The sequence below is a fragment of the Pogonomyrmex barbatus genome, unplaced genomic scaffold, assembly GCF_055798465.1.
Source record: "Pogonomyrmex barbatus isolate J1 unplaced genomic scaffold, ASM5579846v1 scaffold16, whole genome shotgun sequence".
NCBI lineage: Eukaryota > Metazoa > Arthropoda > Insecta > Hymenoptera > Formicidae > Pogonomyrmex > Pogonomyrmex barbatus.
The window spans coordinates 2,179,477-2,203,558 of NW_028297112.1; the positions used below are offsets into that span (position 1 = coordinate 2,179,477).

General features: G+C 35.9%; 3 protein-coding genes and 1 long non-coding RNA gene across 6 annotated transcripts; 1 reads left to right on the top strand and 3 right to left on the bottom strand.

Moving 5' to 3' along the window:
• Positions 1-1,283: 1,283 nt before the first annotated feature.
• Teh4 (tipE homolog 4 phospholipid transfer protein) lies at positions 1,284-11,172 on the bottom strand. Of its 2 annotated transcripts, XM_011636675.3 has the most exons (5): positions 9,441-11,172; positions 8,735-8,945; positions 5,581-6,035; positions 3,911-4,208; positions 1,284-3,517 (listed from the first exon to the last, which is right to left on the bottom strand). In XM_011636675.3, exons 1-5 carry the CDS (start codon positions 9,581-9,583, stop codon positions 3,239-3,241), a joined length of 1,386 nt encoding a protein of 461 aa, XP_011634977.2. In that variant the 5' UTR covers positions 9,584-11,172; the 3' UTR covers positions 1,284-3,238. The 2 variants fall into 2 exon arrangements, with proteins under 2 accessions (XP_011634977.2, XP_088930009.1); XM_089073883.1 differs by lacking the exon at positions 8,735-8,945.
• A 1,215-nt stretch (positions 11,173-12,387) lies between these two features.
• On the top strand, positions 12,388-13,848 carry LOC148937127 (uncharacterized). The gene is made up of 2 exons (XR_016138608.1): positions 12,388-12,523; positions 12,642-13,848. It is a non-coding gene; the product is annotated as an uncharacterized LOC148937127 (long non-coding RNA).
• Teh2 (tipE homolog 2 phospholipid transfer protein) lies at positions 13,525-18,788 on the bottom strand. 2 transcript variants are annotated; one of them, XM_011636676.3, is made up of 4 exons: positions 18,539-18,788; positions 18,203-18,461; positions 17,842-18,009; positions 13,525-17,558 (listed from the first exon to the last, which is right to left on the bottom strand). In XM_011636676.3, exons 1-4 carry the CDS (start codon positions 18,786-18,788, stop codon positions 17,513-17,515), a joined length of 723 nt encoding a protein of 240 aa, XP_011634978.1. In that variant the 3' UTR covers positions 13,525-17,512. The 2 variants fall into 2 exon arrangements, with proteins under 2 accessions (XP_011634978.1, XP_025073709.1); XM_025217924.2 differs by having other exon boundaries at positions 17,836-18,009.
• A 931-nt stretch (positions 18,789-19,719) lies between these two features.
• Teh3 (tipE homolog 3 phospholipid transfer protein) lies at positions 19,720-23,925 on the bottom strand. Its single transcript, XM_011636677.3, has 2 exons — positions 20,966-23,925; positions 19,720-19,861 (listed from the first exon to the last, which is right to left on the bottom strand). Exon 1 carries the CDS (start codon positions 22,314-22,316, stop codon positions 20,976-20,978), a length of 1,341 nt encoding a protein of 446 aa, XP_011634979.3. The 5' UTR covers positions 22,317-23,925; the 3' UTR covers positions 19,720-19,861; positions 20,966-20,975.
• Between the last annotated feature and the right edge of the window lie 157 nt (positions 23,926-24,082).

The window sequence follows — 24,082 nt, forward strand, 5'->3', positions numbered from 1 at the left end:
GAAGAATGAAAGCTAGTTGCGGCGATGATCGATGGTTCTTGTCCAGATCATATATATATATATCTAGATGTCACAATATTAATGCAAGTTACTTTTTCCAAACGTACAAATTACAGTTTACTCCAGTATATTCAAATCAAAATATACACGATATTATGATTATAATATAATAATCCTAACCAAATGCAAAGAATATATATTTCTACAAAAAAAAAAAATACGAGCCATAAGGAGATTTCATTTTAGAGGCGGCAGTTCGATCTCTGTTTTCGAGAGAAAATTTTTCAGGCGCTCTGCAATTTCGTGCAAGGGAGTAGAATTATATTCGTTGCGCCAAGGTCAGAAAATGTTCCTCGCGGTAGATTAATTTGCATGGGCAATATTACAAGCGAATGGCAGATATGAGAAGCATTTCGTTCTTGCGCAGCAGGACCTTCGAGTGATGCCTTCGGCACGAAGTGCTTCGCGGCACGCAAGGTGCGCCAATATTATTTTATACGATCTTCAATGAGATGTGCACATCGCACTTTTGTCCCGGAGGGAATTCTTAAAAGGCAAAAAGTTTCGACGTTTCCATTATTCCATTATTACGCGGAAGATATGTATATTCAATGACGGTTCTTTTTTTTTTTTTTTTTTCAATTGTCCCATTTTCCGTATCGCATTTTACAATCGCGCGAACACGCAACGTTTGTTGTGGACTGTTCATGAAGGTAATTTTGAATGAATTAATTATACTTTGAACGGAAGATACATTTAGATATGCGAAGGAGAATACGCTAATTTGCACATGAGGAAAATTTAATAAAAAAAAAAAAGAAGAAAATGATATTTTACAGTCGGCACATTTATTTATGTCGTAAATGTATATTGACATAAAGATATACTACAGAAATATATCGTTTTCTGTACATATATGATAAACTAATAGCAATAATTTTATAAAGATGATTAGCCCTTTCTCCATATAGATAATTTTATATATATATATATATATATATATATATATATATATATACAATTATATATACAATATATAATTATTATATATATAATTATATATACAATTATTCGTTATATTTATATATTTTATTTCGTTTGCGAACAATTAATTATCTTGGATTATTCCCTTAATTGGAGTTCTATAAAAACCGTTTCGTTAGTTACTTTAATTGTTCGTAGATCTCTTTGTCCGTTTGTAACAAGTAGTAAAATATGATCACATTATTTTTATGATTATATAATGGTTTTTAAATAGCAAGAAGGATAACGAAATTAAACTCTTATGCAAAGCGGAACACTTTTATTTTTATAACAGAATAGAAATAAACGGAGATAACTAATATTTATTCCTAAGAGAGAAAGAGTTTTCTTGCGAGCCTGTGTGTCTCTGGTTATAGCACTCGTAAGTATTAATAGGTATACTTTATTGGCTCCATCGAAAGCGGAAGAAGGCACATAGAGTACAGTGACATCAGAAAAGTCCTTGTTTCTTGTTTCCCGATTATTAATAGCTACTCTTCAAGTGTATGCGTATGTGTGTGTTTGCTTGCGTGAGATTATATTTACTTATTACATATTTAAAGCCTGTAAATATCTTACATTGCTGAATATGCGAGTGAATTTCTACGCATCAATTTTTTTTTATAAGATAGATAAAAATTGTCGGATAAAAGCTAGAAAATATACTTTCTTTCTTTAAAGAAATAAAGTAAACGATTAATGAATTTTTTAGAAATTATTTTTTAGAAGGATTAGAATACATAGAATCCGATAGAATTATGGCTTTCTGATTTAATTATTTATATTAAACGGATTACTTTGATAAATAATAGAGAACATATTTTTTATTTAAAGTAAACATGTGAAATGAATCTAATACTTCAAAATCAAAAATACTTTGGCATTGCATTTCTTGGACGTCTTATCATAAAAATTCATATTTCTAATTAATACACATATTTGTTAATTTTATAAAGTATTTCGAATATTTATCATATGACGGATCATATTTTTGATTGACTTGAAACACACGCTGACTGAAACTGGCACGAAAATTGTGGCAATGTCGATTACCACGAATATATAAAGCATATATTTATATATTTACATCGCAGGATATTGTGTGATATTTATGCATCGCAAGTATGTATTGTAGTATACAATATAATTTACGTATAGGCAGTCGTAGTATTTAGTTATTCGGGCTCGCGTATCAGAAAAATAGGGAATCACATCAAGTGTTTTCACCAGCGGTGTTAGATATATCTAATCACGTACGGAGTCAACTACGGAGTAGCACAATAAGTGAATGTAGAAAAAATATAAATGCATGTTCGTTGATAACCGAATATTAAACGAGCGCTAGATCGTCGTGTAATTCTAGATTTATTTTGTACATCGAAACAAGCTTGCCCCTTTCACATAAAAAAAAATCGATGTCATTTTATAAGGTATCATAGTGAATATCTCGGCGTTTATTCATCACGTTCCATCACTTACTCCATTTTGTCTTCATTGATTCAATCAAGTGTTCACGTTGCACTTTAATCGGATACATTGCACGGAGACGATTTAACGCCACTGCTGTATGTAAATATCCTTCATTAAAATATTCAGTCATTAAACAATCATATTCTACATATTCCGTTACATATATATTCTAATGAAGGTTACTTAAATATATTTGGAGGCGAAATCTTAAAACTAACGTATCGACGATTGTGATACCAATGTTAATCCGCATTTGTCTTGAGAGCAAACAAAGTGATAGCGGTACATCGAAGGCAACAGTGAACATATAAATATATCAGATCGATATATAATTAAATAGTCAATAACTTGGACCCCAAGTGGGTTACTTTCGACGAGTTTCACTATGGCAGATAATTGAACCTAACGCCACCTCAAGCACAGTAATCAGTCACGTAATGTAACGTCCATATCCCTGCGCGTTACAATAATTGTAGTAACTGTAGAAAAATTACACTTTATTCCGGAAGACGACGTTAATGTCCATTCGAGAATCCAACTTCGCTCATACGTCGTTTGTTTGAATTTTTGAAGAGTCCATTTTTTTCAATATTCTTCTCATTTGGAGCACCAACTCGACGTGACATGGTTTTTCAAAAATCGGACAGAGCGTTTTTTTTTAAAAGGAATCCTCAGCGTCGTCCATGTCGATCAGTGGCAGCCTTTCGTAACCCAGCACAGTGCCCATGCCAAGCGGCTTGTACTGCTAAAGAGTCATACTTCTGATCTCGTTCTCATTGCCCTGACTTTGCGTCGCGGAGGACGTTGCCTCCACGAGTCCTTCGTCCTCGCCCTCAATTTCCTGCTTGTCAGCGCAATATCTGCATCGCATCTTCGCGTCATCTCCCACTTGCACGGACCGCGAAATGATAATCAGGGTGATCACGCTGATGATGAAGAGCCCAGCCGGCACGATGACGGCGATCAACAGCTCCATTTGTGTCTTCTTCAGGTCGAAACGTGCAACCACGAACAACGAGTCGTTCTGCACAACACGCATCCGCATAAATAAGAATTACGCATAAACGCTTATAATATTTTATAATTATATCAAAGCTGATAATCGATGGTAGTTACAACTATTTTCCGTAGAAAATTACAATGATTTTTTTTCTCCAGCAGTTTAATTGCACATTTAGTACAAGTTTTATATAAATAGTAATTATAATAATTATAATAATAAAATAAATAATTATTTAAAAATTATTAAGATGCCGGGATATTTTTTTTTTTTTTTTAAGAAAGAGTCGCTTTAATTTTCTACAAAAAATATACTTATATATTTTTCTATTTAAATATCATAATTACCATTTAACGGGAAAGGAAATTTTGAGATGAGTTATGCATTCGTCAAATCTTTCGACAGAAAATGCCTTACCTTGTTGTAATAGCAGGGGTATCTGCTCTGCGCGGTTTGATTGTCACCATCTTGACCATGGGTGAGCAGGAATTGTCTGCACTCGCCCCTTAAGGTGTTTACACAACGCTCGAGATTGATATACAATCGCGAGCTATTGTAAATTGTCAAAGATTGCTGCGCCGGGACATAGGCGTTTGTGGGATCCGCTGGATATTGTAGGCTCTTCTCATAGATTTTCAGGAAGCTCGTGAAGTTAATGGACGGTACGGGAATCGGGATCCTGCTTAATAACGTGCCATTCACGCAATCCTCCGTGCTGCGAATGTCAACAGGGGCGATAACGATATTAGGCATATCAATGATTTATCATCAAGGTAAAAAAAAAATTAGGGTAACAGAAATACGATTATGAATAAAATTTAAAAAGATAAATGTTTTTTTCTCACGCATATTATGCAACATTGTAATTTCTTTACACATCTCTTTCGTGAAAAAATTTTATAACGGATACACGTTTGAATGTTTAACCAATTAATATCGTATGAGAATACAAATCAAAGCTATATATTTTTTATTTATATATTTTCCCTCTTCTCAATTTTATTGGAGTCAATTACTTTTATTGCAAAAATCGTGTTCGTTTTTCTCTATACCAGTTCTCTTATTGAGCAATATAGGGTATTTCCATAGCAACCATTGATCTTTCGAGTGTATCAGATTTACCCTAATTTTAGGGTCCCTTCCTCTGTCATTGACATGCTTATCCTTTTTGCTTCTTGACAATTCAATAAAATTTCAACCTTTTAACTTAAGGGAAACTTGACAGTGAGAAATGGGATTATATTTGAATATGTGAATGTATATTATCTACATTTTACATGGTAAAGGTATATTAACAATTTTATCTTCGTTTTATACACAAGAAAAATTAATGTTTGGGATTTAGCTATTGATCAATGCCCATGATGGGTGTCATGAGGCCTTTCGATAAATGGAACAAAAATATTTTCTCTATTCAATCATTCAACGAAGCTCCAATGTCGCCTACCTATCAGTGGCAATTTGATTCTCGAGCTCCTTGCGTCTTATTGAATCTCTTCTCAATTTTTATGCGAATTTAAAATACTCAAAGATACGATAGAGGTAGAGTCGAGGAATTCAGTAGAATATAGTATTGACAATGCACTTTTTTTTTCTTTCTTAAAATTTAACATAAAAATTTAACACGTAGTATCTTAAAAAATTAACAATAATAACTTGCACTTGTTGCAACATAAATAAAATATCAATTATTTTCTTCATACAAATCACATTTTTTTCTATTTATCTTACATCTATCTCATTATTATCTTCACATTATTATCAACTATATAAAAAGATGAATAATTAATATTAATTTTACCTAATTTTTTTAAAATGTTGTCAGCACATATAAAAATTACGTAACTTGTTAAACTTTTATCTATATTATTTATTTCTTATTTCATATTTTTTTCGTATATTTACTAAATTTTTATATTATAAATTATTCATGAGATACGACGAATTAGGCAACAGACATTCAGCAATTTTTCTATATATGTGTTACAAATATATGTTTCAATGCAGAACGAAATTTTGACAAGTTTAAAAAAAATAAGATTTATTGCGACAAGACTACATTGCATTACCTTATTATTCGTCATTACCTGATGACGCTGCCGTTCTTCGTAACTGCGAAGCAGCTCGTGACGATACTGCCGTTTCGCTCATCCCAGATTTTAATAGGCTCGTCTAATCTGATACCGGGCAGACTACCGTTTGCTTTGTTCAAGGCCATCCCACGGGAGCATCTGGCTGATATAATACTATCACCCTGCATTAGGTACACGTTACTATTGTTGGTGGAGATGTTCGGGCAGTATCGATCGCAAGTGAAGGCGTTCTTGATTTTTGTGCATCTAGAATGCTGACAGCTGAAAAAGCCGTTCAATTTCATATTGTCCTTGTCGCTGTCGATGATGATACCGTCAGCCTTGTGATGGCAGAGCATTAGCTCGCTCATGTTCGAACAATGCCCGAGACTGCAGTTGAACACCCCGGTCAACATGCTGCACTCGCTGCCGTTGTTGCAATTGTATCTCTTCATGCTCCCCATGTTCACCTATCAATATTCTCCATTAAAAATTTTTATTTAATCTCATTATTAATACATGCAATACATGCTGCAAATTGATGTGCTAAAATCAGTGCCAATCAAATTGCAATCTCGAATAATCCGTTGCAATTTTCATTTATATATATGAACTTTGATGTTTCGTTAACTAGGTTTAAAAGTAATTTTACTTATAAAATAAAATTCATTTCAAAATATTTCATATAAAGTTCTAATTATTTATAATATTGAGATTTAATTATAATTTTATTTTCCTATCATAACTGTTATCATGCGAGAGTTAATTAATTTTTATTTTTTGTTAGTTTGTAATTCTATTGTGAAGTTAGTCATTTAATTAGAATGTTCAAGAAATATAAAAATATCACGTTACGTAATTAGGAAAATTACTTTATGGTTTATGAAAGTTTGCGCGGTATTATCATCAATGCGGCTGCAAAAAGCGCTGTCATGCAGGCTTTAGTTACACGCTATATCGCCTTTTCTCATCAACGTCATTAATTAAATCCCATTACTTTCAGAAAGTTTCGGGCCTGTTGGCAAAGCATTAGCGGTCAGCATACAATACGATGTCACGTGCCTAAATATTCATATTTATGGGACGCTCCCTCAGGGGTAACTCGTATCCTTCCACCTTGTGGTTTTTGCTCTAGATTCGGATCTTGTGTAATGACTATTTTTAGCTGCTTTTTACGATAATTAAAAGTCTTCCAATTCGCGTACGTCAACCTTTTCCAATAAATACATCGCGTCGAGTTGGAAATCGACCCATCAAGATCCGTAACATGCATTTTAATCATTTTTGAATTCCAGATAAAAATGAATTTGATAAATTTATTTTCTAATTAATTAAATACTATAAAATATTACTATAACAATTTACTTAAAAGCTTAATATTTATATATTTTTATTAAAATAATGAAAAAAATTACATTACAAATTTTTTATTATTTTTATTTAATCCGTTGTTGAAATCTGCAAATTGTTCGACAATGAATAATCATTATGACAATAAAAGCTCATATTGCTTGCATTTTCGCATTTTGCCGCGCCTATTTATCATACTTTCATAATGTTCATTAAATAATTGCAGGTAATAGTGAGAAAAAAGTTAATATCGTTCGCAAATGAGAGTCATAAATATAATGAGACAAAAGGAGTCCTTTTTTTCTGATGGTTGACGTTATGATACAACGCATATCGCAAGTAATATATTTCATAATGACATTTTTTCTCTGTGAATATTGCAAAAATTTATCGTTTCAACGAGCTGAAAACATCCCGTTGACTGTAATCGATGCTTCTCGGTTGATGGATCGTTATATAGCGGGAAAAATGAGAACATGAGATGAGATGAAAATTGAAGGGCAAATTAAAGGTGAAAACAAAATACAATTTTCATAATTTCTAAAAAAATAAAAAATGTTTAATATGAATTATGAATAAAATTATATTACTAATAAGATAATATTTTGTAAATATGCTTAATATATTATCAATTTTTTTAAATTTAGCCGAAGCAAAGAGTATAATGACATTATATTTTAATAATAAATTATAATCAGAATTATCAAATAAAATTTAAAAAAAATTGATCTCTAAGAGATAATTTTTAACGTGAAGCAAACTTTGCTTCAACGTTGAATGCATAAATCATAAATTGAAGGAATTAATAATGAAAGTAATGCTTAATAATATAGCAAATAAATTGTTATATTTTATTCGGATGCAATTTTTTTTACGCAACACGTTTACCGCATCGATGTTTGGCGGTATGGTGAAGAAATTGGAGCCTTATGCCGCTTCAATAAAAATGTAATATCTCCACGAGATGGAAGCCTATGCCCACAGGGGAGCATCCGTTCATGTGAAAGCTTACAATCATACTTGATCGGGAATGTACCGTGAAATAAAGTGATCGGAATCCAAAAAGTAAACGTACCACTTCGCCCACGTACCAACCGAAAAAACTTTCATACTATGTCAAGTGGAAAAAGTTTTTTGGGGAGATTATGGCAAGTGGAGCTAGTGAAGTATAAAGGGACAAAGCTTATTATGTTACCTTCTCTCTGAAGAAACTTTACTATGGATTTTCAAGTTAATTGCGTTAATTAACCAAGATTGTAACTGTTCCTAACAAAATAACGTCGAACAACATCGTAAAATTTTAATGTCAGTTCTTACATCGTAAATATTCTCAATCTTCCGAGATTGTACCAAGTTTGTTAAAAATATTTTCTCTCAGTTCTTTATTAATTTCAAACAAAACTTTATATCTTTTCAATTAAAACAATCAGATCACTAATAAATTAATCAAAAGTAAATTAATATTTGAATAAAAGGTTTAATTGAAAATGGTTTTTTGTTATTTCCTATTTCTCTCTACAAAAAGAATAAAAAAATCTAACATATAAGTCTCTTCATTCTTCTTCAGTATTTCAAATACAATATAAACAATTTAAGATATATTATTTTGCATTTATACTATCAAATTCTCAAGAATTTATTTCATTTTATTATCCATATTATCATAGATATCTTTTACATATCCGCGTGCGAATATAATTCACCAGGGTCTTCCTAAATAATTTACGTTTAAAAATATTTCAACTTTAAATGAAATTGCATTTTTAATAAAAGCAGGAGAGCTGCAAAAGTGCGTTTATTACAGCGTTACTTTATGCACCTGAGGGCACGCAATCGTGTTGAACTGAGTGCAATTTTCAAAAATTACGTCGGTGCCGTTACGTCTGACGGTCGCGTGGAGCTGCGGACAAAAGCCGCTCGTCTTCGTCAAGCACCACTCGCCGCAACTCGCCCAGCCGCAATTATTCACCATCGTGGCGTTAACGGTTTGGCACATCACCGGTTCCGGCTCGATGCCGATGTGGAAAGCTCTGAAATTATGCCAGTTGCGTCGTTAACGCGCCTCAGATTACCTTACAGAAACAAGTGGTGAACATCCCTCTCTCCCCGCAACTTTGTTTGAATAAAATTTCTGGCTTGAATAAACGTCCGGCATAATCTCCCCTTAATAATCCTGCTCGCTGAACAACGCGATCTTCTGCGAGAAAACTTCGAGGAAAAACAAGCCCATTGGATAAGTTGAGAAGTTAATGATCTGACCGATCGAACGTTTCCCAAAGAAGAAATTAGGATATACAATTATATATAATTATTATTAATATTAATAATAATATTGTAATAAATATCAATAATAAATAATAATTAATTGTTAATATTGGGATATATAATTATATATTCTAATATCTTCTTGTAATATTATATAATGGATGTGTTCGAAGATTTTCGAAGGATTTCTCAAAGAAATTAGGATACGCTAGAGATGAATTTCTATCTTTGCTATAAATTATAATTCGTCGTTTTTTTACCTGTACGACGGCGCGTAGATCGCGACGCTGAGATAAACCAAAGCCACGCAACTGATGACAAAGGTGAACTGAAAGAAGCATATGCTGCCGCAAATTCTACGATCCTGTTCCGGTATCAGGCGGCGCTTTTGCTTCCGGCCCATCGCGCGACGTTTTGCAATGTTTGGCGATACCTAGATTTCTTTTCGAAATTTTCTGTTGAATTTTTTTAATTTAAATCCCACGGATTTTAATTCCACGCCGATCATAAGGGGACAGGCGCGATCCTCAGCGGTAATAATTTCAGCCCGCACTCGTCGAAAAATTGTTTCACTCGTTCGAGTTTTAACGTTTATTCTCTTTTATCGACATTATCCGTCGAAAATTAATTCTCCTCGTGTTTGATAATCCCGCTCCCATGTCAAACACTGTCGCGTATATTATATTTGCTTTCTTTCGGAGCACATGACGTAAAAAACAGGCGACTTTGTGTCGACATTTCATTCCTGTCGTAGGACGAGCGTCTCTACGTAGTGTATAAGTGACCTTAAGAAATTTAATCGTTGTCTCACATTGAAGAAAACAAGCTGAGAGATCAATGGACCGCAAACTTCGCGCTAAGAATCGATCGCTCGCAACAGCCCCATTTTCACTTTCGTGTTATCCGCTGGAACGCACGTGTCTGCACAGGCGAGACATTTCGTTGCGAATCTTCGTGGCCGGCATACTATTTCCGTTTGGAAAGTAAAAGTTTGCGAAGTCGGTCGACAAGTGCGTGTGTATGTGTAACGACTTCCATCGATTAGATAGGATTTCGCTATAGCTACCATCCTCTTATGGGCACGAACACGCGTCGTGACGCACGATCGTCATGCCATTTCGTCAAAAAAAAAAAAAAAGGAAGGAGATGATCCTTGAGTCTCTTATTTCTTCTTTCAGCGATATAAATAAATGGATGAAAGGAAAGACTTTTCTTCAGTCCCAGTAATCAACTCTTCACGAACCCAATGAGTAGCTTATAGCTTTTTCTCTCTTCTTCTCGGAAGTTAATTAGTCCCAATTAGCGTTAACAATTCAGCATCGTGGTAATGCATCGTGGATTCGTGGTAAGCTCCAATTTTGCCACGCGAATGATTCACCAGACGCACATGACTCACAATTCTGCTAAATCGCCGAGGATTGCCCTATTTTTTTGATCGGGTTTCAAGCTGATGTGATCAGTCATTCGTCGATGGTTCACGGTGATGTATAACAGCGAAGTAACCCTCCTCTCGTGTTTGCGCGGCGCGACTCTCCCCCGTTGTTCTTTGGTTAGACGCGTCCGATCCGTCGGATGCACTTAAGGCAATTACCATGTGTTAACTTCATTAGCCGCGTAGTTGCGAGCGAATGCTCCACACGGGACAATATGGAATTAGATATCGATAATACCATTAACGCGATACTATCGGGTGGGTGCTTAACGACCGTTTAAAAAAATGCGCTATTGATCCGGATTTCTGTGCCACCATTAACGTCGGAAGTGACGTCGTTAATTTCCTTCTGGCGCGTTCCTCGCGTCGTCGCCGAGATTCTTCAGGTATACAATTTACAGTCAAACGCCGATTAAAAGGACGTCGCTTTAGTGCATTTTAAATTTCTTGATTCTTTTTTTCGTATAAAATAAAATTTTCTCCCGGATGTTTATATCAACGTCAACTATTCAAACAGGAAACGGGAAGTAAAACTTTTGTATTTTTTTATAGAGGGAAAATCGATCTCGATGTTAGAGAGACGTTTCTCTGAGGGATACCCACGACGATGTCCTTAATGATTGTTCCACTTGCCAATAACCTTGGAATAAGCGATTATCTTGCTCATAATACCTTTGGGATTCTCATTCTTAGAACGTTGTTTTTATAGATGTGCTGTACAATTCTATTAGTCATTGTTGAAAGCAATAAATTATACACAACTTCATTATATCTAATTTTCCTTTTCTATAAAATTTCTATAAAATTATAGTTTAAATATTTTTTGCCGAAAATGAAACTTTGATATGGCGAGAGAAATGACTTAACTGTTGCAGGATTATATATCATCGATTTAAATCCTTAGAAAGAAATAAAAACACAAGGATTATTTTTCACATCGTCGTTGTTCCTTGCCTGACTAACGCGAGTGTTCACTACTCGTTCGAAGCAAATCTCCGATAAAATCAAAGCCGCTTTACTTTTAAGCTGATTGGGTGTCTCAATTCTTTATGGCTGTCAAGTGCGCTTTTAAATGAAAAGTTTTTTTGCTCATGTTTTAAGCAGCTAATGTAAGTAACTATGCTTTCTTTAAAAAACGAATATTTCCTTCACAGAAGTTCGATGATTCCTATCTTGTAAATGATTTAATCTTCATGAACATGCTTTAACTACAACTATTTACGTTTTTATAGCAAGACAGCTTTTTCATAAATTTTTTTGCAAAAAAATTTCTTGCAAATTCTTGCAAATTTCTTCGTAAATCCGATAAATTTTTCGGATCATGATTTAAAAGATTGGATCTTCTTCATTCATTCTTTCTCGTCATTCATTAACAATGTAATAACTTTCACCATCTTTATTATGTCCGCTTCATATCTCATTGAAAATTTACGCTTTGTTGTTATCAATTATCCACACAAACGATACTTGATTACGAATAAATCATGTCAGTTCATGTCAAACGTCATGAAAATTAACTTCGCACGCGATCGATACGCATCTCTCGTTGGATCATCGATACCGAGCGATGATCTCGCGATCATTTCCGTCCGTAACTCGCAAATACGTCGTCGTCATGTCGTCGCGAACTTTTCATCCCTCCCGAGGAAGAGAATCTCGATCATGCAACACGCGCGAGGTAGCCATGCAACCAACTAACTCCGACGACTGTTTGAAAACAAGTCTACCACTGGCAGTCGTGGCTCGCGAGTTCTCTCGCACGGAGCTTGCGCCGTGGTATATTGCGTTTTTCATGGGGGTGGGATTTTCTTCCATGGTGGAATGTCCGAATAAAACGTCGACCCACAGTAGACTTCATAGACTTATCTCATTCTGCTGTTGCGAGGGTGGAAATTTATGGGCTATTTAAAGGTAAAAATCCACCAGAAATATCTTTTTTGAATCTAAGCTTTTTACTTTTGTATTAAATATTCAAGGCAATTACTAAAAATAATTTATACGAGATAGTTTAATTTTTATTTTTACACAGATGCAGATTGCAGATTTACAGATAACATTCTGCGGAACACTTATTTCGTTTGAAATAAATTTCTAAGTTTAATTTCACTTGTGGTATAAAGTTCTAAAATTAAAATCAAGGAGAAATGTGTTACATATATTCTAATAACGATAAGTTGGATAATCGTGATATAATTTTAACTATTTGTATTTATTTAATATAATATTTACGTAGATAAAAATAATGTTTGTTTTTTCCAATCTTTTAAATCGCACGTGCGGAATTGCACACGCGAAAGAATCAGCAAATGAAATATGCAAATAAGTTTACATTATGAAATGTGAAACTATTCATTGTATATCAGAAATTATATAAGTGGGGTGTTTCATGAAACACAGTCAGTTGATATCTATCCTATCGATTTAGATTCATCCCCTCGATATCAGTCTGGTAGGGTGGAGTGTTAGTTCCGTTGGATTAACATTTCTACGACCTTCAGAGCAAAAGGTCAAATGTCTTCGTTTAGTACTATGTAATCTTCGCATAATACATGTGAAGATAGATTTTTCATGTAATATCACCAGTTGAAGCTCGATAGAAGTGCGATGCATATAAATTTTACTATTGTATCATAAAACTTTATCGACAAACGTAAAAATGTTTCAAATCATAAATCTTTGATTGTTCAGACTTATTTTAATATTCCGAACAGTAATATGTGAAATGTCATAAGAAAATAACATATGAATTATTGAAATTTTTTTATATATTCTAAATAGAATCGAATTAATTTTTATTTATTATTATTTATTTATTTTTATTTTAAATTTAAAGAGCTAAAGATAGAACTTGTTTTAAAAGATATTTTGGAAAATGTGTCAGGGAGATGAAAGTAAGAAAAATAATGGATCAATTATTAACAGAAAACGTTCTTTTTATATATTTTAAACGAACTCGTACAATCTCTTATTTACAATAGTCTGTTTGTATCGCAGAGCGAGTATGTGATTTATATGTATATACACACACCGTATGTATATATTATGTACAATATTGATGATTCAGTACATAAGAAGCGGTGGACAAGTTAAAAACTTTCGAGTAGAGAGGAAGGAAGCGTCTCGGAAAGTATTTCCTCATTTATATTATAGATTTTTTTTTTTTATATATAAGAAAAGAGACGAGAAAACGAGAGAAGGAAATGATGTCGGTATGATAAGTATCCAGCTATAGTATAGTAAGTGCCATTACTATTATAGTAGCCAAATAACATTGCGAGGAGACAACATCCAATATATGAAGATAAGATAAGATATCAAATACGCTCGTTTGTCGATCAAAGACAAACAGCACTGCTGATATTCAGATCGAGTATGATGGTTAGATCGTATGTGTGGAAATAGAATTTGCAATACCTCATTTATTATCAAGTCGTGCTCAATTAGATTATTCAATTAAAACCGCTGGAATTATTTACTCTACCTCATCCTCATATAAATTGTTTAAATTTATATTAGAATTTGTTTACCTATCTAAAGAGGGATCTCAAGCAGATATGTATTTTAAATTTTCCCTTAATTAACCTACTTCTTAATTAACTTTCCAAGACTGTATTAAATATATTATTTACAGAATACTTTCTTTGGCTTATTATCATCTGTATCATTATTTTCCCTTCTATATTGCATTCAACATATTACAATATTATCATTATTATTATTAATTAATTTTTATCATTTTTATCTAAAATAAAATTGAATTGAAAATTTATTCATTCGTAAAAATTTTGTAATTTAAAATTTTTTATAGAACTTAAATACAATTTTCTAAAACTCAAGTAAAAAAACCATCCGCTTGAGATCCCTGATTTCTATGAATATCTTAATGTATGAATATCTTTTCTCGCGATCGATGCTCTGAAATGCTGTCTACGACGATTGCGACGGGCTAGCCGAGCTAATAAATTTAATTGGCACTAGAACCGATACGTGATGCGAAAATTATGCCTATACGCGAGTTATCGCTCCTAAATTGTCCGCGTAGAGCTTTCTTGGTTGAAGCTTTCGCTTCAACCAGCTTGAATTTTAATATCACATAAGAGTTTTAATTCTAACTGAAGATGAAAATTTTGCGATGACTTGACGATGAATTAGGATGTAATTTTTGCGGCTTGGAAAACGCGATAAGCGTATGCGAATTTAATTTATGCCGTCGTTTCATCGATTATGAGCGTCTTGAGCAAATGTTCTCGCAAAAAAGAAGAGAAGCAGGAGTCCTTCGATTTATATAATTCGATGCTCTAATGGTGTTTCTGATTAAAAGCTTATCTAAAATCATTCAATTCTCTAATTTTGATTTTTGATTATTTTTAATTATTACATTATTGTGTCGATATATTATTAATAATTAAAATTTAGCATTCTCATTTAAAATTTATCAAACTTGCCTAATAAAAGTAGCAGCAAGAGAGAATCGGACGAAACTTTATGATTAATACGAGATGAAATCGATGGACATCTGCGACAGTTACGCGATCGACCGTAACAAAAACTGGACTAGCAAGCTTTAAATGGGGAAAGCCAAAACGTAGGGTCCATAGGAAATTATTATCTCATGGGAATTTTCCCATTCAGGACACCTAAAGTAAGGCCGAGTAAGGAATTATAATTGATATATATATATATATATATATATATATATATATATGATGTAAAATTACGACATAATTTCCATATGCTTCGAAACAAACGTTATTAAAATTCAAGTGTGGCATTTTTCAAGTAACATTACAATGCACACAAAATTTAATTCGAGACAAGACAATATTGAGAGATAAATTATAAGAGAATGAAATATGAAACTAATTAAATAACACAGTGTTGCAATACAGTTGCATATACCTGTAATATAATTGAAATGTTGCAATCTCGTTATCTGAGATAATTATAATGAATTTCTTCAATCATTGATATATATCATATATTTTGCTCATATCCAAATTATTTAATTTATATCCTTTTTGTTTTATTTTGCATTCTTGAGTTTCAAAGTTATTATATTATTGGTATTAATTTATTTATCAATTATGTTTCATGAAATAAATTATTATTAAGCAAGTATCTAATAATAAAAGATGTCGTTTCGTAGCTTACGGAATATAGCGTGTTTCGGCAAAAAAATCCCAATTTAAATATATATTATTACATCTAGATCTATGAGCTATGCGCACAATGCGTACCAGCGTTCACGTGCGTTTATAAGTTAATATACGCGCGTTATATTTATATAATATATCCTCTTTTCAATTATAGAATCCACGACATGACTTGCGTCCGCGTACAAAATTCGTAACAACTCTTATATCGATTTCGATAGAATTACGATTAATATTCACAGGCTTTACTTACAATCTAATCTTAACCTACGTTTTTTGGTGCGGAAGCGGATTTTGAAAGCAAACCGCGTCACTTGCTTCACTTCTTATTCTAGAGCGTTTCCATAATTTCCATTTAATACACTGTGTTTGTACTCTTCTCAATTAATAATACTCTTCTCAGCAATAATACTTATAAATTGCTTTCCTTCCGATAGAAATTTATTAGTTATACGTAATCAAAATTTTATATTAACTTTATAAAATTACAATATTTTTAGCTTTTATGCAGCTTTGCTTGTCAAAGAATTAAAAAGTATTGCAAAAATAGCCATCGATTTACAAACTTAAAAAAGTTAAATTACAATATGGGAAATATAAATGAGACCTTAAAATATTAGCGACTTTGAAAAATCACAATTCATTGTTTAGTGCAGCGAGTAACGCGATTGACTCGACAGAAGTCCGCGTTGGAGTCCGTTTCTTCAACTCGACGAAGAGTGAAGCTATTGCTCCGAGCATCGAGCCACGAGCTCGTGTTGTTTTTATCGATACTTCACGATCGACTTATCGTCACAAGGGCAGCTTACGTGACTTGAGTCGTAAATTTACGACTGCGTAGCTTAATCTAAATCCGATGCTGCTGTAAAACCTAGTCGGTGCTGATTAAAAACTATATATACTGTTTAAATTTTTTATCACGTAAATAGGAAGGCGCGCCTTTTATCACGATTCAGCTCGAAACACGCGGAAGTTCATCGTCACCATTTCATAACATCGCTTCATTTGAAATTTTGTTAAATTATACGAAATTTTAAAATATAATGCAACTATGCTACTGAATAATAATTTAATGAGCATCAATATTTCGTATTAACATTCAATGTATCATTGAACTGAATTGATTTGTATTATTAATGTACCGTATTACATTTCATGAATGCATAATACTATTCTCTGGTACTGTTCTCTAGTACTCCCGCCTGTTTTCGAGCCACATCCTCTCGAAACTCGTATTGAATACTGATAGAGAATTAAAAAGTCCGAGTTCTGGTATTCGTCTCATATTCGTCGCTCATATTACATATCGTAAATTTAAGGTAATTTTCTTCACGCAAGCGATTTTTTTTTTTTCCCTATAGTTGCTAATCCGTCGTGTAAACCTGACGTTACTTCTCTTTCGCGTAAGTGCATACAATTAATCTCGGTGTAATTGGAATATCGAGAAGAAGAGAGAAATAGAAAAAAGAGAAAATATGTTTGTAACATATAAACCTAGATGTACGTTCCATTTATTGAAAGCACGAGTCAGAGCAGACTTAAAGGGCAAAAAAGTCGGATGTAGCGTTAAGCGTAACTCTAACGAGTGAACTCGTAAAAAGCGGACTTTGCTTTTCCGCTCTTCGTGAATTGTTCCTAAACGCTATTGCTCGATCGCTTAAATTTAGAAGGTAAAGTACGCTGGAGCCATTCGGAGATTATTTCGCTGGCATCACTCCCGCGCGGGGGGGTGAGCCCTTGGTAGCAGTCAGTACTCCTCTTCGTCTTCCTCGAATTCGTCCTCTGCCAAGATGCTGCAAGAAGGAAGAGGAGCCACGAAATTACAGAGATAGAAAATCGGAGGAGATGATACACAAGTCACACAAAATGAATGGAGGAATTACTTTGATAACTGAAATTTAACGCCTAAGAGCCAAACACAAGGAAATACAGTGATGCAATTCCAAAAAATAATACATTCAGCGTCAATGTTCGATCGAATTTTGTCATTTCGGATAACGAAGTTGTAATTTCAAAGTAATTCCGTAGAACACGGTTTCTGCTAGCCCGTACCGGGCACTGCATACATACACTTACTCTTCCTTTCTAGCATACTTGTCCATGAGATTGCGACTGGACCCGCCGCACGCTTTGCTCATCGGCGGACAATACCAATAGCACAGCACGCCGAGTGTTGCAGCGAACACCACTATAGGCACAATCAAGGCCAACACCAAATGCCTTAGATTCTGATCCCACGAATATCTATGGGCATAAGATAGCAGGCAAATCCTTTTTGCTAAATAGAGATTGATGTTCGTGCAAGTCGATATTATCTGATCACGAAAGATGACTCGTGCGTTTTAAATGAGAAACAAGATATAGCGCATAATGCTTTGTATCGAAAGATCATTAATTCTTGTCAATGAATTCGTATGTCGCCTGACCTTGTTCGTACCTTGCGACAACCGTCTCCGGATGCGTTCTGCTGTAATAACAGGGAAATACCTTCCCCATATTTTCATACGCGTACTTCTTCGCGAAAGCGGAACAGTTAACCGTGGGCGGGTAACCGCATCCTTCTGTGTTCACGAAGAATTTGGTGTCGGTGACGTCCCACGGCACCGAACCCAACGGCTTCGCCATGAACTCCTCGAACGGAAGTCTAGTGTAGTTGACCCTGATTTGATGACAACGAAGCGCAGCGCTGGTACAGCCTACGGCGAGAGCCACAACAATGTCATCGATCGTTCCGATTGTGTTAAAAGCCGAAAGAAAAGAATCGATTATTTACCTTCCCTACAGCTCGCCCACGAACAGTTCTTCAACCCCTCCGCGTACACGTGCTCCGTCGTGACGCAGGCGACCGCGTGCGGCGAGAAGTCTGCCAGAATAGTGGTTATCGCCGGCTCGACGACGAAGGGGATCAGAAACAGGAAGGCGAACACCGCGAGGATCGCTGTGGTGCCCAGGCAGAGGGAGGTGTAAAACTTGGCCTTCTCAATGACGGCGCCGATTTTTGACTCCTCCACCTGGACGCCCATTATCACCGTCGATTCGTCGGAATCAATGATGGCGGCTTTCTGTGGGTCACGAGGACCCTACTTGTGATTTATTTAAAAGTTCTCGGAAGATGCAGGCGGCCACGATTCGCGTGGCCGGTCGGAGCTCGTCCAAAGAGACGTGACCCACTTATGATACCGTGATTCTTGTCCGATGACTGCAGCGGAAGCAGAAATAATTTTCCACGACTGATAACGAGGGGTAGAATATTGTATACATGTAACACGACTAAACAATCTGTGATCTTAAAAAAAATAACTTGGACTTATTTAAGAGTTAATCTGAAAACTTGCGAAAAGATTGGACAAAAATGTGATATGACGAAGCGAAGTAATTGTTTAGAATTAGGAATTAATTTCTTAAACTCGAATTCTTAAAATTTTTAGAATTAGATTCTAAGTTTTAAATGTGAAGTTTCTCGAAACGAAGGTCTTCAAGCTTGAGTAGGCCGACTTTCGTCGTTATCGCTAGGTTGCTCGCGTCGTAGTTCGCACTTCTAGCGTGTTCATGAGTTGTTGAATCGTTAGGTAAGCAAACTGTCGAGAGCTCGTCTCGAGTCGATCATCTATCATCAGCAAGGCGCGCCTCTTGGGCTGTTAAACTCTTAGCTATTGGTCGCGGCAAATCAATCAGAAAAGGGGAACTTCTTAAAAGCTACAAACGTCACGTGTGAAAAACGCCGAAATTGAGTAAATCTCCTCTCTTTAGCTGTTTTCTCCTTCTGAACGTGAGAGAAAGTGCAGAATTAATATGTTCGATATCGTGACAACGCCTGCACGTGTCACGTAAGCATGCGTGTGCGGCCTTCCAAATATTTAGTGCAGGCAGTGCGAGTATTTAAATTCTTCTTGTTCTCTTTTGTTGTCCGACCGCTCTGTTTTGCTTCGTTTCCTCGATACTTTTGCAAGAACGTGTATATGTTGCGTTTTTATTTTATTAAATTGCAAGATGAGAATTTTTTTATCACGCGTTCCCCCCCTCCCCACACCTCAGTAATGCCCGCGCAGGGAGAATATCGACTGACGAGCCGGACTCTCCTCCAGGAGGGGAATGCCTGTTAACATAACATTAAAATGTGTACATTGGTAAAAGTGGCTGTAATTGTCTATTGATGAGACTAGCTCGCAATTTCTCTTTTTGACTTTAATCAACTTCTGGATTCCATAGAGTAGCTCAAAATAAATAACACACACTTTTTACGTTTATTACAATTTATATTTAATTGAATAATGTATTGATTTTAACAAAATTGTTTAAATATTTTCTTTAAATCATCAAGTAAGATAATTGTTTGAATTTGATTCTTGTTAATAACGCTGGTCGAATTTGCAATCTGTTAATTGAGAATGACAAAGTGATATTATAACAAGTTACAATAGATAATTACATCTCGATGAGATATTGTTCCTTAAAATAAAATTTCATTTCGTATATGTATGCATTATTATATTATTAAAGCGGATGTTTTCTTTCAAAATATCGAATACTTTTCCTTTAAAAAAGATTTATTTTTGTTTAGTTTATTTATAGAAATAAGAATACAATCTTAAATTCTAACGATAATGCTTCGTTTGGAATTAAAAGTACTTTTCAATCTTTTTAACAATTACAGTTAGGAAAATAGATACATTTTGAAATACTCTACACATATCCAAAGCTCGTGTTATCTTCCTTCATGATAGAAAGATAAAAAAGATTTTAGAGAATAAAATGCAGCGTTGGAAAAATAACTCAATTCACATATATATTACTTTAAGTTTAATTTTATTAAAATTACAGTATCATGCCTTGCTAATTAAATCATGTAGATTAAATGATGTAGATTTATAAATTAAGAAACTTTGTACAATGACATAAATCATTAATTAATGTAAAAATTATTCTTACCATAATGATCGCAAAACAATTGTTAAAATTAAATTAGCGAAAGATGGAGAGAAGAAAATGTAGATAATTATATTACTAAGTAAAGTCGGGAATCACGACACATTAGACACAAAATTAATTCATAAAAAAGATTAATATTATATAATATAATATAAATTACAAAACGTGGAATCAAATTGAACACATTGTAATGTGAAAGGACTGATTACAGCGGTATAACTAAAACCATGCTTTAGAAACGCAACCATTTTCTGCCGAAAACATGTCTTACGTGACGGATCTCAGAGCGCCATAACGGAGTCTCCTCCGCCAGCATCCCCTAAGTTGCCCGACGCGCTTCTCTCTATCGAGACCAGCGTGCCGGGCGTGCCCTTGAACCTCATTTTAGCGTCGTCCCCGACGACGACTGTCCTCTGACAGAAGATCAGAGTCACACAGCTGACGATAAACAGAATGCTCGGCAGCAATAGCGCGATCAGAAACTCTTTATAAGTCGTTTGCAGATTGAATCGCGACACGACTACGTTTGTGTTATCCTCGGCGTAGTAACACGGGAATCTAGCACGCGCGTTGTGATCGGACCCGTCCTTCCCGTATTCGTGAAGGAACTCCTTGCACTCGTCCCGAAGCGTGTTCACACACCCCTCGAGATTGATCAACAGCCGGCTCTCGTTGGCGATAATCAAGCTTTGCTCCGGAGGCGCGACCAGCTTTTCGGCGTCCAACGGTTTGGTGGCAAATATATTTAGATAGGACAAATACGTGAAGTTTGTTAGGTCGGACAGCAGGTCTTTCTCTAGCACGGAACCGTTGATGCAGTCCACCGCCTCCACGCCCAGCGTGGAATTGAAAATCCCATAGCAGGAGGCCATCATGACATCGCCCCGATCCTCGTGCCAGATCTCGCGATTAGTCGCCACGTCGATAGCTCGCTCGCACTGGCTCAGGTACACCTTGTCGCCGCTGAGGAGGATCATGTTTTTGTTCCTGGTCGGGATATCGACGCACCTGCGGTCGCAATTGTAGGGGGTGCGGATGCGCTCGCAGGTGCCGCGGTTACAGTTGAACAGGCCGTCTATGTCTATGCAGGTGATCTTACCGCGACGACCGGAGCACTTGAGGGGCGGGTCCGTGTCGTGGAACATGCACTCGAAGGCGTCGGTGATGTTGATGCAGGTGCCCGCGGAGCAGTTGAACGTGCCGGTCAGATTGCGACACTCGTCCGCGATGCACTTCGACTTCTTCGCGTTCTCCTGATCGATGCCGTAGCACGTCTTGTTCGTCGTGTTCGTACAGTTCGCCAGTAGAATCGTGGAGCCGTTGCGTCGTAGATTTACGTGGATCTGCACGCAGGGTCCGGAGGTTTTTGACAGGCACCACTCGCCGCAACTGCCCCACTCACAATTGTCGGCGTTCACCGCACGGATCGTCGTGCACATCGCGGGCACCTCGCTGATGCCCGACTGAAACGCCCGTCCGCTGGGCATATAAATCGCGACTGTCAGGTACACCAACGCGACCGAGGACAGAACCATCGTCATTTGGCAGATGCATATCGTGCCGCAGATCCGGCTATCCTGCGGCGGTATCACCAGATTCTCCACCGGAACTGGCTTCGGCATTCTGCTCCGATTGGATTGATCGCTCGATTGTCGATCGATTGTCTACGTGCTCATGTTCATCTTACGTTGACAAAGAAGTGACTGGTGCCCACTTGATAAATATGCCGCTCGATCTTTATATTCGCTCGAATAGATTGGAGTAGACGACAGAGTGATATTACAGCTGTTTATATTTTGTAAATCAGTCGTCGAGAATTCTTAGTATTTCTTCTCAACTATCTTGCCAACCATTTCTAAAATCGAAAGATAACTCTTGAACCTTCCAACATCCTGATAAGATACATCGAATAAAAATTTTCAAATCCTGCGTGTCATTATTGTTTCGAGTTGTTATGTAAGACGAAACTGTGTACTCTTATCGCTCCTATCGTTCGATAAGTTCCGCAGAGTCACTCGTTTTTGGATGGAAAACGAAATAATTAATTTAAGAGAAACAGTTCTCTATCAATCAGAATGAATTTCCCAACGTTTTAACCACTAAGCGTTCTAATCACCTTGATATTCCTTCTGTGCACCAGTGTTTTACATGTTGCAAAATTATTAACGCGTCGCGAGAATCATAGAACGTCGCAACGGTCGTCGTATCACATCACAGGCACGACAGGCAGCGTTGATACCAGCTTCCTACTTCGCTCTTGTCGCTTACGCTTCGCGGAATCGCGAATTCATCGGCGTTCCCGCTTCATTATCATTAATTTCTTCTAGATGTGCGAGGAGCGCGCGTTCGCATTATCGGCATTCCACGTCAGAGGTTTTCACACGCGTGAGTCTCTCCTTTTTACCGCAGGACGGAGTCCACCCCCGCGCATGTTCTGCCTTGGTCCTCGTGTGATATGCGCCGACGAAACCCTCGCGCGGAAACGCGCATTGATCGCGGTGCCGCGCGACTGCGCGTCACCGGACTGCAACGCTATCGTGCGCGTTGCCGCAATTGACGTCATGTACCACGAAGACGTCTGAGGGAGGATGATGTAAAATGATCTCCAGAGATGGCGGGTTTCGACCAATCCGAGCCAGCTGGTCGCGATCTTTCGAAATTTTTGACGAAACCTTCGGACGAAGCGAGTTGGAGAACATTGGAGAACTTTCGAATGGAACTTACGTTCCGTACTTTTCTTTTTTGAAAAATTCTTGATTCCAGTGAAATGACTTTAATTACATTCTTTGGAAATTTTTCGTCCCGAATTAAAGATTGAATTAATGATAATTAATATTAATTAATTTATTAAAAATATCACTATTTGGAAAAACTTTAAGAATAGCAAGAGTACGGTGGGATCATAATGAAATGGTTGAGAATAAAGTAGATTAAAGCAAAGCATAAAATGAATGTACGACATGAAATAAAATTCCCAGTTGCATTATCTTGATGTGAATGTTGAGTTATATGCATGTGCATCGCGGATGATGGCCTATGCAAAGAGTTCCTAAGAGATCTATGTGTAACAACGAAACTAGGTCGACAACCATCCGTTTCACGCGCTCCATTAAAATAATCGACAATGGTGCAATGTAACTTCGTCTTTGACTTTAGTGTCCAAATAAAAAAGAGAAGAACTTACACATGACCGTTATTTATATTAATATTTTACGATTATGTAGACTGAAAGCAGTTTCCGGCGACCATTCTGAAACAGATACGTTAGTACTGGTGTCTCAATCGTAAACTTTTATGAGCAATGTGTTTTAATACCGAAGTATACGTTTTCTCCAAAAAATCGCATAAAATATTTCATCTATCGCAGATGTATAAATGTATAATATGA

What these genes read in the sequence shown, in the direction of transcription:
- Teh2 (XM_011636676.3), bottom strand. Translation starts at nt 18,788, where the DNA reads ATGGGCGTCCAGGTGGAGGAGTCAAAAATCGGCGCCGTCATTGAGAAG. An exon ending in GTGGGCGAGCTGTAGGGAAG is followed by an intron (nt 18,462 to 18,538) that starts GTAAATAATCGA and finishes CTCTCGCCGTAG; the next exon opens with GCTGTACCAGCGCTGCGCTT. An exon ending in AAGTATGCTAGAAAGGAAGA is followed by an intron (nt 17,559 to 17,841) that starts GTAAGTGTATGT and finishes TCCTTCTTGCAG; the next exon opens with CATCTTGGCAGAGGACGAAT.
- Teh3 (XM_011636677.3), bottom strand. Translation starts at nt 22,316, where the DNA reads ATGCCGAAGCCAGTTCCGGTGGAGAATCTGGTGATACCGCCGCAGGAT.
- Teh4 (XM_011636675.3), bottom strand. Translation starts at nt 9,583, where the DNA reads ATGGGCCGGAAGCAAAAGCGCCGCCTGATACCGGAACAGGATCGTAGA. An exon ending in ACACGATTGCGTGCCCTCAG is followed by an intron (nt 6,036 to 8,734) that starts GTGCATAAAGTA and finishes GAATATTGATAG; the next exon opens with GTGAACATGGGGAGCATGAA. An exon ending in AAGAACGGCAGCGTCATCAG is followed by an intron (nt 4,209 to 5,580) that starts GTAATGACGAAT and finishes TGACATTCGCAG; the next exon opens with CACGGAGGATTGCGTGAATG.